Source organism: Oncorhynchus clarkii, chromosome 29 (genome assembly GCF_045791955.1).
Source record: "Oncorhynchus clarkii lewisi isolate Uvic-CL-2024 chromosome 29, UVic_Ocla_1.0, whole genome shotgun sequence".
In the NCBI taxonomy this organism is placed as follows: Eukaryota; Metazoa; Chordata; class Actinopteri; order Salmoniformes; family Salmonidae; genus Oncorhynchus; species Oncorhynchus clarkii.
In genome coordinates, this window is record NC_092175.1 from 45,540,279 (window position 1) to 45,554,870 (window position 14,592).

General features: G+C 43.3%; 1 protein-coding gene across 1 annotated transcript in view; it reads left to right on the forward strand.

Annotated features, from left to right (window-relative positions):
- LOC139388341 (vacuolar protein sorting 36 homolog) overlaps positions 1 to 14,592 on the forward strand; it is a 54,947-nt gene that overhangs the window by 8,130 nt on the left and 32,225 nt on the right. The window contains exons 5-8 of the mRNA XM_071134955.1: positions 7,981 to 8,070; positions 11,633 to 11,719; positions 14,125 to 14,157; positions 14,334 to 14,411. Of these exons, the coding sequence (XP_070991056.1) occupies positions 7,981 to 8,070; positions 11,633 to 11,719; positions 14,125 to 14,157; positions 14,334 to 14,411 (288 nt within the window). The remainder of the gene's footprint in view (positions 1 to 7,980; positions 8,071 to 11,632; positions 11,720 to 14,124; positions 14,158 to 14,333; positions 14,412 to 14,592) is intronic.

The following is a 14,592-nucleotide window of genomic DNA, read 5'->3' on the forward strand; positions in this document are numbered from 1 at the left end:
AGTGACACTATGAGAGTAGTACCATTGGATACTGCCTAGTGACACTATGAGAGTAGTACCATGGATACTGCCTAGTGACACTATGAGAGTAGTACCATGGATACTGGCTAGTGACACTATGAGAGTAGTACCATTGGATACTGCCTAGTGACACTATGAGAGTAGTACCATGGATACTGCCTAGTGACACTATGAGAGTAGTACCATGGATACTGGCTAGTGACACTATGAGAGTAGTACCATTGGATACTGCCTAGTGACACAAGGATAGTAGTACCATTGGATACTGCCTAGTGACACTATGATAGTAGTACCATTGGATACTGCCTAGTGACACTATGATAGTAGTACCATTGGATACTGCCTAGTGACACTATGAGAGTAGTACCATTGGATACTGCCTAGTGACACTGTAAATATGTAATGAGAGTAGTACCATTGGATACTGCCTAGTGACACTATGAGAGTAGTACCTTGAATACTGCCTAGTGACACAATGATAGTAGTACCATTGGATACTGCCTAGTGACACTATGAGAGTAGTACCATTGCATACTTGCTAGTGACACTGTAAATATGTAATGAGAGTAGTACCATTGATACTGCCTAGTGACACTGTAAATATGTAATGAGAGTAGTACCATTGGATACTGCCTAGTGACTCTGAGAGTAGTACCATTGGATACTGCCTAGTGACACTATGAGAGTAGTACCATTGGATACTGCCTAGTGACACTATGAGAGTAGTACCATTGGATACTGCCTAGTGACACTGTAAATATGTAATGAGCGTAGTACCATTGGATACTGCCTAGTGACACTATGAGAGTAGTACCATTGGATACTGCCTAGTGACACTATGAGAGTAGTACCATTGGATACTGGCTAGTGACACTATGAGAGTAGTACCATTGGATACTGCCTAGTGACACTATGAGAGTAGTACCATTGGATACTGCCTAGTGACACTATGAGAGTAGTACCATTGGATACTGCCTAGTGACCATATGAGAGTAGTACCATTGGATACTGCCTAGTGACACTATGAGAGTAGTACCATTGGATACTGGCTAGTGACACTGTAAATATGCAATGAGAGTAGTACCATTGGATACTGCCTAGTGACACTATGAGAGTAGTACCATTGGATACTGCCTAGTGACACTATGAGAGTAGTACCATTGGATACTGCCTAGTGACACTATGAGAGTAGTACCATTGGATACTGGCTAGTGACACTGTAAATATGCAATGAGAGTAGTACCATTGGATACTGCCTAGTGACACTATGAGAGTAGTACCATTGGATACTGCCTAGTGACACTATGAGAGTAGTACCTTGGATACTGCCTAGTGACACTATGAGAGTAGTACCATGGATACTGCCTAGTGACACTATGAGAGTAGTACCATTGGATACTGCCTAGTGACACTATGAGAGTAGTACCATTGGATACTGCCTAGTGACACTATGAGAGTAGTACCATTGGATACTGCCTAGTGACACTATGAGAGTAGTACCATTGGATACTGCCTAGTGACACTATGAGAGTAGTACCATGGATACTGCCTAGTGACACTATGAGAGTAGTACCATTGGATACTGCCTAGTGACACTATGAGAGTAGTACCATTGGATACTGCCTAGTGACACTATGAGAGTAGTACCATTGGATACTGCCTAGTGACACTATGAGAGTAGTACCATTGGATACTGCCTAGTGACACTATGAGAGAGTAGTACCATTGGATACTGCCTAGTGACACTATGAGAGTAGTACCATTGGATACTGCCTAGTGACACTATGATAGTAGTACCATTGGATACTGCCTAGTGACACTATGATAGTAGTACCATTGGATACTGCCTAGTGACACTATGAGAGTAGTACCATTGGATACTGCCTAGTGACACTGTAAATATGTAATGAGAGTAGTACCATTGGATACTGCCTAGTGACACTATGAGAGTAGTACCTTGGATACTGCCTAGTGACACAATGATAGTAGTACCATTGGATACTGCCTAGTGACACTATGAGAGTAGTACCATTGCATACTTGCTAGTGACACTGTAAATATGTAATGAGAGTAGTACCATTGGATACTGCCTAGTGACACTGTAAATATGTAATGAGAGTAGTACCATTGGATACTGCCTAGTGACACTATGAGAGTAGTACCATTGGATACTGCCTAGTGACACTATGAGAGTAGTACCATTGGATACTGCCTAGTGACACTATGAGAGTAGTACCATTGGATACTGCCTAGTGACACTGTAAATATGTAATGAGCGTAGTACCATTGGATACTGCCTAGTGACACTATGAGAGTAGTACCATTGGATACTGCCTAGTGACACTATGAGAGAAGTACCATTGGATACTGCCTAGTGACACTATGAGCGTAGTACCATTGGATACTGCCTAGTGACACTATGAGAGAAGTACCATTGGATACTGCCTAGTGACACTATGAGAGAAGTACCATTGGATACTGCCTAGTGACACTATACTGAGAGTAGTACCATTGGATACTGCCTAGTGACACTATGAGAGAAGTACCATTGGATACTGCCTAGTGACACTATGAGAGAAGTACCATTGGATACTGCCTAGTGACACTATGAGAGAAGTACCATTGGATACTGCCTAGTGACACAATGAGAGTAGTACCATTGGATACTGCCTAGTGACACTATGAGAGAAGTACCATGGATACTGCCTAGTGACACTATGAGAGTAGTACCATTGGATACTGCCTAGTGACACTGTAAATATGTAATGAGAGTAGTACCATTGGATACTGCCTAGTGACACTATGAGAGTAGTACCATGGATACTGCCTAGTGACACTATGATAGTAGTACCATTGGATACTGCCTAGTGACACTATGAGAGAAGTACCATGGATACTGCCTAGTGACACAAGGATAGTAGTACCATTGGATACTGCCTAGTGACACTGTAAATATGTAATGAGAGTAGTACCATTGGATACTGCCTAGTGACACTATGAGAGTAGTACCATTGGATACTGCCTAGTGACACAATGATAGTAGTACCATTGGATACTGCCTAGTGACACTATGAGAGAAGTACCATGGATACTGCCTAGTGACACTATGAGAGTAGTACCATTGGATACTGCCTAGTGACACTGTAAATATGTAATGAGAGTAGTACCATTGGATACTGCCTAGTGACACTATGAGAGTAGTACCTTGGATACTGCCTAGTGACACTGTAAATATGTAATGAGAGTAGTACCATTGGATACTGCCTAGTGACACTATGAGAGAAGTACCATTGCATACTTGCTAGTGACACTGTAAATATGTAATGAGAGTAGTACCATTGGATACTGCCTAGTGACACTATGAGAGTAGTACCATTGGATACTGCCTAGTGACACTATGAGAGAAGTACCATTGCATACTTGCCTAGTGACACTGTAAATATGTAATGAGAGTAGTACCATTGGATACTGCCTAGTGACACTATGAGAGTAGTACCATTGCATACTGCTAGTGACACTGTAAATATGTAATGAGAGTAGTACCATTGGATACTGCCTAGTGACACTGTAATTGGATATGTAGTGACACTGAGAGTAGTACCATTGGATACTGCCTAGTGACACTATGAGAGTAGTACCATTGGATACTGCCTAGTGACACTATGAGAGTAGTACCATTGGATACTGCCTAGTGACACTGAGAGTAGTACCATTGGATACTACCTAGTGACACTATGAGAGTAGTACCATTGGATACTGCCTAGTGACACTGTAAATATGTAATGAGAGTAGTACCAATGTATACTGCCTAGTGACACTGTAAATATGTAATGAGAGTAGTACCATTGGATACTGCCTAGTGACACTATCAGTGTAGTACCATTGGATACTGCCTAGTGACACTGTAAATATGTAATGAGAGTAGTACCATTGGATACTGCCTAGTGACACTATGAGAGTAGTACCATTGGATACTGCCTAGTGACACTATGAGAGTAGTACCATTGGATACTGCCTAGTGACACTATGAGAGTAGTACCATTGGATACTGCCTAGTGACACTGTAAATATGTATTTAGAGTAGTACCATTGGATACTGCCTAGTGACACTATGATAGTAGTACCATTGGATACTGCCTAGTGACACTATGATAGTAGTACCATTGGATACTGCCTAGTGACACAATGATAGTAGTACCATTGGATACTGCCTAGTGACACAATGATAGTAGTACCATTGGATACTGCCTAGTGACACAGTAAATATTTTATGAGAGTAGTAACATTGGATACTGCCTAGTGACACTATGAGAGTAGTACCATTGGATACTGGCTAGTGACACTGTAAATATGCAATGAGAGTAGTACCATTGGATACTGCCTAGTGACACTATGAGAGTAGTACCATTGGATACTGCCTAGTGACACTATGAGAGTAGTACCATTGGATACTGCCTAGTGACACTATGAGAGTAGTACCATTGGATACTGGCTAGTGACACTGTAAATATGCAATGAGAGTAGTACCATTGGATACTGCCTAGTGACACTATGAGAGTAGTACCATTGGATACTGCCTAGTGACACTATGAGAGTAGTACCTTGGATACTGCCTAGTGACACTATGAGAGTAGTACCATGGATACTGCCTAGTGACACTATGAGAGTAGTACCATTGGATACTGCCTAGTGACACTATGAGAGTAGTACCATTGGATACTGCCTAGTGACACTATGAGAGTAGTACCATTGGATACTGCCTAGTGACACTATGAGAGTAGTACCATTGGATACTGCCTAGTGACACTATGAGAGTAGTACCATGGATACTGCCTAGTGACACTATGAGAGTAGTACCATGGATACTGGCTAGTGACACTATGAGAGTAGTACCATTGGATACTGCCTAGTGACACTATGAGAGTAGTACCATGGATACTGCCTAGTGACACTATGAGAGTAGTACCATGGATACTGGCTAGTGACACTATGAGAGTAGTACCATTGGATACTGCCTAGTGACACAAGGATAGTAGTACCATTGGATACTGCCTAGTGACACTATGATAGTAGTACCATTGGATACTGCCTAGTGACACTATGATAGTAGTACCATTGGATACTGCCTAGTGACACTATGAGAGTAGTACCATTGGATACTGCCTAGTGACACTGTAAATATGTAATGAGAGTAGTACCATTGGATACTGCCTAGTGACACTATGAGAGTAGTACCTTGAATACTGCCTAGTGACACAATGATAGTAGTACCATTGGATACTGCCTAGTGACACTATGAGAGTAGTACCATTGCATACTTGCTAGTGACACTGTAAATATGTAATGAGAGTAGTACCATTGATACTGCCTAGTGACACTGTAAATATGTAATGAGAGTAGTACCATTGGATACTGCCTAGTGACTCTATGAGAGTAGTACCATTGGATACTGCCTAGTGACACTATGAGAGTAGTACCATTGGATACTGCCTAGTGACACTATGAGAGTAGTACCATTGGATACTGCCTAGTGACACTGTAAATATGTAATGAGCGTAGTACCATTGGATACTGCCTAGTGACACTATGAGAGTAGTACCATTGGATACTGCCTAGTGACTCTATGAGAGAAGTACCATTGGATACTGCCTAGTGACACTATGAGCGTAGTACCATTGGATACTGCCTAGTGACACTATGAGAGAAGTACCATTGGATACTGCCTAGTGACACTATGAGAGAAGTACCATTGGATACTGCCTAGTGACACTATGAGAGTAGTACCATTGGATACTGCCTAGTGACACTATGAGAGAAGTACCATTGGATACTGCCTAGTGACACTATGAGAGAAGTACCATTGGATACTGCCTAGTGATACTATGAGAGAAGTTCCATTGGATACTGCCTAGTGACACTATGAGAGTAGTACCATTGGATACTGCCTAGTGACACTATGAGAGAAGTACCATGGATACTGCCTAGTGACACAAGGATAGTAGTACCATTGGATACTGCCTAGTGACACTGTAAATATGTAATGAGAGTAGTACCATTGGATACTGCCTAGTGACACTATGAGAGTAGTACCATGGATACTGCCTAGTGACACAATGATAGTAGTACCATTGGATACTGCCTAGTGACACTATGAGAGAAGTACCATGGATACTGCCTAGTGACACAAGGATAGTAGTACCATTGGATACTGCCTAGTGACACTGTAAATATGTAATGAGAGTAGTACCATTGGATACTGCCTAGTGACACTATGAGAGTAGTACCATTGGATACTGCCTAGTGACACAATGATAGTAGTACCATTGGATACTGCCTAGTGACACTATGAGAGAAGTACCATGGATACTGCCTAGTGACACTATGAGAGTAGTACCATTGGATACTGCCTAGTGACACTGTAAATATGTAATGAGAGTAGTACCATTGGATACTGCCTAGTGACACTATGAGAGTAGTACCTTGGATACTGCCTAGTGACACTGTAAATATGTAATGAGAGTAGTACCATTGGATACTGCCTAGTGACACTATGAGAGAAGTACCATTGCATACTTGCTAGTGACACTGTAAATATGTAATGAGAGTAGTACTATTGGATACTGCCTAGTGACACTATGAGAGTAGTACCATTGGATACTGCCTAGTGACACTATGAGAGAAGTACCATTGCATACTTGCTAGTGACACTGTAAATATGTAATGAGAGTAGTACTATTGGATACTGCCTAGTGACACTATGAGAGTAGTACCATTGCATACTTGCTAGTGACACTGTAAATATGTAATGAGAGTAGTACCATTGATACTGCCTAGTGACACTGTAAATATGTAATGAGAGTAGTACCATTGGATACTGGCTAGTGACACTATGAGAGTAGTACCATTGGATACTGCCTAGTGACACTATGAGAGTAGTACCATTGGATACTGCCTAGTGACACTGAGAGTAGTACCATTGGATACTACCTAGTGACACTATGAGAGTAGTACCATTGGATACTGCCTAGTGACACTGTAAATATGTAATGAGAGTAGTACCAATGTATACTGCCTAGTGACACTGTAAATATGTAATGAGAGTAGTACCATTGGATACTGCCTAGTGACACTATCAGTGTAGTACCATTGGATACTGCCTAGTGACACTGTAAATATGTAATGAGAGTAGTACCATTGGATACTGCCTAGTGACACTATGAGAGTAGTACCATTGGATACTGCCTAGTGACACTATGAGAGTAGTACCATTGGATACTGCCTAGTGACACTATGAGAGTAGTACCATTGGATACTGCCTAGTGACACTGTAAATATGTATTTAGAGTAGTACCATTGGATACTGCCTAGTGACACTATGATAGTAGTACCATTGGATACTGCCTAGTGACACTATGATAGTAGTACCATTGGATACTGCCTAGTGACACAATGATAGTAGTACCATTGGATACTGCCTAGTGACACAATGATAGTAGTACCATTGGATACTGCCTAGTGACACAGTAAATATTTTATGAGAGTAGTAACATTGGATACTGCCTAGTGACACAGTAAATATTTTATGAGAGTAGTAACATTGGATACTGCCTCGTGACTCTGTAGATATGTGATTGGCCTTATGTGGCTCAGTTGTTAATCGCGTGAACAGACCTTAACCGAAAGGTCACTGGTTCCAATCCCCGAGGTGAAAAAAAAATCGGTCTGTTTCCTTGAGCGATGGGGACTTAACCCTAATTAATCCCTGTAAGTCTCTCTGGATAAGAGCATCTGCTGAATGACTGAAATGTGAATGTACACGAATGGAAAATACCATCGAATGAGCAGTGAGTGAAACTGTCGTCCGATACGTGCTGATTTAGAGCCAAAATGGCACCGTGTTTGTTTTTCTATACTGAGTCTGAGCCATCATGGTGTCTGTGTCTGTCTGTCTGCGGGTAGTTCTTCCGGAGGCTGACCGAGGAGTTGAGCCAGAAGAGATGGGAGAGTACGCCCATGTCACAACCCATCCCTACGGCAACCAACTCACAGGTCAGAGGTCGTCATAGAACAGACAATCTACCCTATTCCACTCTCCTCTGCTATACTCTACTTAAGATTTGATGGTGGTGAGGGCCACAAAACATCTGAAAATGTTGCAGTTTTAAAGCCAGTTTGCTGCAATTCTACATATTTTGCCATGGGGTGGAGAGAAATGTTTTCAGTTTTTAATATGATATCTGAGTGAGACTGACTAACAAAATCAATGAGGATCTCTGGACGCTATTTCGACCTTGATTACTAAGTTTAGTTAGCTGGTGACTAAGTTTAGTTAGCTGGTTACTTAGTTAGCTGGTTACTTAGTTAGCTGGTTACTAAGTTTAGTTAGCTGGTTACTAAGTTTAGTTAGCTGGTTACTAAGTTTAGTTAGCTGTCTAAAATGGAGCTGACAGGGACTAATTGAGTGACTGACGTAAACTACATGACCAAAAGTACGTGGACACCTGCTTGTCAAACATCTCATTCCAAAATCATGTGCATTAATATGGAGTTGGTCCCCCCTTTGCTGCTATAACAGCCTCCACTCTTCTGGGAAGGCTTTCCACTAGATGTTGGAACATTGCTGCTATAACAGCCTCCACTCTTCTGGGAATGCTTTCCACTAGATGTTGGAACTTTGCTGCTGGGACTTGCTTCCATTCAGCCACAAGAGCATTAGTGAGGTCGGGCACTGATGTTGGGCGATTAGTCCTCACTCACAGTCAGCGTTCCAATTCATCCCGAAGGTGTTTGATGGGGTTGAGGTCAGGGTCTGTGCAGGCCAGTCAAGTTCTTCCACACCGATCTCGACAAACCATTTCTGTATGGACCTCGCTTTGTGCACGGGGGCATTGTCATGCTGAAACAGGAAAGGACCTTCCCCAAACTGTTGCCATAAAGGTAGAAGCACAGAATCATCTAGAATGTCATTGTGTGTTGTAGCGTTAAGATTTTCCTTCACTGGAACTAAGGGGCCCGAACCATGAAAAACAGCCCCAGACCATTATTCCTCCTCCACCAAACTTGACAGTTGGCACTATGCAGTTGGGCAGGTAGCGTTCTCCTGGCATCCGCCAAACCCAGATTCATCTGTCAGACTGCCAAATGGTGAAGCGTAATTCATCATGGCAGAGAACACGTTTTCCAGAGTCCAATGGCGGCAGGGCAGAGATTTGACGAACTGACTTGCTGGAAAGGTGCCGTCCTCTGACGGTGCCACGTTGAATGTCACTGAGCTCTTCAGTACAGCCCATTCTACTGACAATGTTTGTCTATGGAGATTGAATGGCTGTGTGCCCAGATGTTATACACCTGTCAGCAACAGGTGTGGCTGAAATAGCCGAATCCACTAATTTGAACCGGTGTCCACATACTTTTGTCTGTGTGTATATTTTATATATATATACAGTGCCTTGCGAAAGTATTCGGCCCCCTTGAACTTTGCGACCTTTTGCCACATTTCAGAATTCAAACATAAAGATATAAAACTGTATTTTTTTGTGAAGAATCAACAACAAGTGGGACACAATCATGAAGTGGAACGACATTTATTGGATATTTCAAACTTTTTTAACAAATCAAAAACTGAAAAATTGGGCGTGCAAAATTATTCAGCCAATTTACTTTCAGTGCAGCAAACTCTCTCCAGAAGTTCAGTGAGGATCTCTGAATGATCCATTTTTGACCTAAATGAATAATGAGGATAAATACAATCCACCTGTGTGTAATCAAGTCTCCGTATAAATGCACCTGCACTGTGATAGTCTCAGAGGTCCGTTAAAAGCGCAGAGCGCATCATGAAGAACAAGGAACACACCAGGCAGGTCCGAGATACTGTTGTGAAGAAGTTTAAAGCCGGATTTGGATACAAAAAGATTTCCCAAGCTTTAAACATCCCAAGGAGCACTGTGCAAGTGATAATATTGAAATGGAAGGAGTATCAGACCACTGCAAATCTACCAAGACCTGGCCGTCCCTCTAAACTTTCAGCTCATACAAGGAAAAGACTGATCAGAGATGCAGACAAGAGGCCCATGATCACTCTGGATGAACTGCAGAGATCTACAGCTGAGGTGGGAGACTCTGTCCATAGGACAACAAACAGTCATATATTGCACAAATCTGGCCTTTATGGAAGAGTGGCAAGAAGAAAGCCATTTCTTAAAGATATCCATAAAAAGTGTTGTTTAAAGTTTGCCACTAGCCATCTGGGAGACACACCAAACATGTGGAAGAAGGTGCTCTGGTGAGATGAAACCAAAATTGAACTTTTTGGCAACAATGCAAAACATTATGTTTGGCGTAAAAGCAACACAGCTGAACACACCATCCCCACTGTCAAACATGGTGGTGGCAGCATCATGGTTTGGGCCTGCTTTTCTTCAGCAGGGACAGGGAAGATGGTTAAAATTGATGGGAAGATGGATGGAGCCAAATACAGGACCATTCTGGAAGAAAACCTGATGGAGTCTGCAAAAGACCATAGACTGGGACGGAGATTTGTCTTCCAACAAGACAATGATCCAAAACATAAAGCAAAATCTACAATGGAATGGTTCAAAAATAAACATATCCAGGTGTTAGAATGGCCAAGTCAAAGTCCAGACCTGAATCCAATCGAGAATCTGTGGAAAGAACTGAAAACTGCTGTTCACAAATGCTCTCCATCCAACCTCACTGAGCTCGAGCTGTTTTGCAAGGAGGAATGGGAAAAAATTTCAGTCTCTCGATGTGCAAAACTGATAGAGGCATACCCCAAGCGACTTACAGCTGTAATCGCAGCAAAAGGTGGCGCTACAAAGTATTAACTTAATGGGGCTGAATAATTTTGCACGCCCAATTTTTCAGTTTTTGATTTGTTAAAAAAGTTTGAAATATCCAATAAATGTCGTTCCACTTCATGATTGTGTCCCACTTGTTGTTGATTCTTCACAAAAAAATACAGTTTTATATCTTTATGTTTGAAGCCTGAAATGTGGCAAAAGGTCGCAAAGTTCAAGGGGGCCGAATACTTTCGCAAGGCACTGTGTGTATATATATATATATATATATATACATACACACACACACACACACACACACACACACACACACACACACACACACACACACACACACACAAGGATTTCGACTAGGAGTTCAAATTTTTGACTGTTGCTTTATGGGCCCCTAGTTGTTATAATATGGAGCCGGGTACATGTGCTGTTGTTCCTAACCCCTTTCCTTCCTCTCACCTACTGGGACTATTGTTGCTTTGTGTGTGTTGTTTTGGTCAGACCTCATCAAGGTAGTCTCCCTCTGCGATTCTCTCTCTCTCCCTCTGCGATTCTCTCTCTCCCTCTGCGATTCTCTCTCTCCCTCTGCGATTCTCTCTCTCCCTCTGCGATTCTCTCTCTCTCCCTCTGCGATTATCTCTCTCACTCTGCGATTCTCTCTCTCCCTCTGCCATTCTCTCTCTCCCTCTGCGATTCTCTCTCTCTGCGATTCTCTCTTTCTCTTTGTGATTCTCTCTCCCCCTGCGATTTTCTCTCTGTGCGTACGTGTAAATAACGTCTCCTCTCTGGTCGTCCTACAGACAGGAAGGACGCGAGCGGTGGGGATCGTCGGCATCGAGAGGAAGATAGAGGAGAGGAGGAAAGAGACAGAGAAAAACATCTCAGAGGTGAGAAAGGAAATAAGATGGAGAGAGACACAGGGTAGAAGGAGGATGAGAGACACAGGGTAGAAAGAGGATGAGCGACACAGGGTAGAAGGAGGATGAGAGACACAGGGTAGAAGGAGGATGAGAGACACAGGGTAGAAGGGGGATGAGAGACACAGGGTAGAAGGAGGATGAGAGACACAGGGTAGAAGGAGGATGAGAGACACAGGGTAGAAGGAGGATGAGAGACACAGGGTAGAAGGAGGATGAGAGACACAGGGTAGAAGGAGGATGAGAGACACAGGGTAGAAGGAGGATGAGAGACACAGGGTAGAAGGAGGATGAGAGACACAGGGTAGAAGGAGGATGAGGGAGGATGAGAGACACAGGGTAGAAGGAGGATGAGAGACACAGGGTATAGAGAGAGAGAGAGACAGACGGGGTAGAGAGAGAGAAGTGAATGGAACAGATTCAGTGGGGAGAAGCCATTGTGTTTGGCTCTCAACGACCTCCTGTATTGCATTTTAGGAACATAGAAATAAAAACTGTTTCCGTGTTTGATTCGGTAAGAAGGTGGAGTCCAACAAGAGGTTGGAGGCAGCTACAGAGGAGGGGGGATACTGGAATGGCTTTTAAAATAGGATACCGTGCATTCGGAAAGTATTCAGACCCCTTCACTTTTTCCACATTGTTACGTTACAGCCTTATTCGACAATGGATTTAATAAATGTTTTTCCACATCAGTCTACACACAATACCCCATAATGACATCACAATACCCCATAATGACATCACAATACCCCATAATGACATCACAATACCCCATAATGACATCACAATACCCCATAATGACAGAGTGAAAACGGGTTTTTATACATTTTTGCAATTGGAAGAAGTTTGGAACCGCCAAGACTCTTCCTAGAGATGGCCGCCCGGCCAAACTGAGCAATTGGGGGAGAAGGGCCTTGGTCAGGGAGGTGACCAAGAACCTGATGGTCACTCTGTCAGAGCTCCAGAGTTCCTCTGTGGAGATGGGAGAACCTTCCAGAAGGACAACCATCTCTGCAGTACTCCACCAATCAGGTCTTTATGGTAGAGCGGCCAGACGGAAGTCACTCCTCTGTAAAAGGCACATGACAGCCCGCTTGGAGTTTGCAAAAAGGCACCTGCTCTGAAGAAACCAAGATTAAACTCTTTAGCCTGAATGCCAAACGTCATGTCTGGAGGAAGCCTGGCACCATCCCTACGGTGAAGCATGGTGGTGGCAGCATCATGCTGTGGGGATGTATTTCAGCAGCAGGGACTGGGAGACTAGTCAGGATCGAGGGAAAGATGAACAGAGCAAAGTACAGAGAGATCCTTGATGAAACCTGTTCCAGAGCGCTCAGGACCTCAGACTGTGGACGAAGGTTCACCTTCCAACAGGACAACGACCCTAAGCACACAGCCAAGACAACACAGGAGTGGCTTCGGGACAAGTCTCTGAATGTCCTTGAGTGGCCCAACCAGAGCCCGGACTTTGCCGGATTTGACCCCGATCGAACATCTCTACAGACTACAAACATCTCTGGAGAGACCTGAAAATAGCTGTGCAGTGACATTCCCCATCCAACCTGACAGAGCTTGAGAGGATCTGCAGAGAAGAATAGGAGAAACTCCCCAAATAAAGGTGTGCCAAGCTTGTATCATCATACCCAAGAACACTTGAGGCTTTAATCACTGCCAACGGTGATTCAACAAAGTACTGAGGAAATCTTATGTAAATGTGATATTTCAATATATAAATTATCAACATTTTATAACCTGTTTTTTACTTTGTCATTATGTGGTATTGTGTGTAGTTTGAGGGCTAAAACTCCCCAATTTAAATCCATTTTAGAATAAGGCTTTAATGTAACAACATGTGGGAAAAGGGTTTTGCTTAATCTGTTAATGTACTACTCTAATGCTTACATCAATTGTTGATTATTTCTCTCTCTCTCTCTTTCTCTCTCTCTTTCTCTTTTTCTGGCTCTCTCTCTGGCTCTCTCTCTCTCTGTCTCTCTCTCTGGCTCTCTCTCTGGCTCTCTCTCTGGCTCTCGCTCTCTCTCTCTCTCTCTCTCTCTGTCTCTCTCTCTGTCTCTCTCTCTGGCTCTCTCTGGCTCTCTCTCTGGCTCTCGCTCTCGCTCTCTCGCTCTCTCTCTGTCTCTCGCTCTCTCTCGCTCTGTCTCGCTCTCTCTCTCTCTCTCTCTCTCTCTCTCTCTGTCTCTCTCTCTGTCTCTCTCTCTGGCTCTCTCTCTGGCTCTCTCTCTGGCTCTCTCTCTGGCTCTCGCTCTCTCTCTCTCTGGCTCTCTCTCTGGCTCTCTCTCTCTCTCGCTCTCTCTCTCTCTCTCTCTGTCTCTCTCTCTGGCTCTCTCTGTCTCTCTCTCTCTCATATTCCCCCTCAGGCCTTTGAGGACCTCAGTAAGCTGATGGTGAAGGTAAGATAGTTTTATATATGTATGAACTAGCATGTGCAGGCCTCTAGCGCCGGGTCGACCCTGGTCTTAAGTGTTAACGTTCATTTTCCATTTGTGACGAATACATTTTGAAATATTACACACATAATCACTCACAATAAAAACTGTGTCTCCTCTCTCTCTCTCTCTCTCGTTAGGCGAAGGAGATGGTGGAGCTGTCCAGGTCCATCGCCAACAAAATCAAAGACAAGCAGGGAGACATCACAGAGGATGAGGTCGGTCTGCTCTTCATCATCACCATCAGGGAGTTTTTCTAGGGCTGTGTCCCAAATGGAACACAAATTCCAATGTAGTGCAGTAGTTTGACCAGGGGGAATAGGGTCCTAATGTAGTGTACTAGTTTGACCAGGGGGAATAGGGTCCTAATGTAGTGCACTAGTTTGACCAGGGGGAATT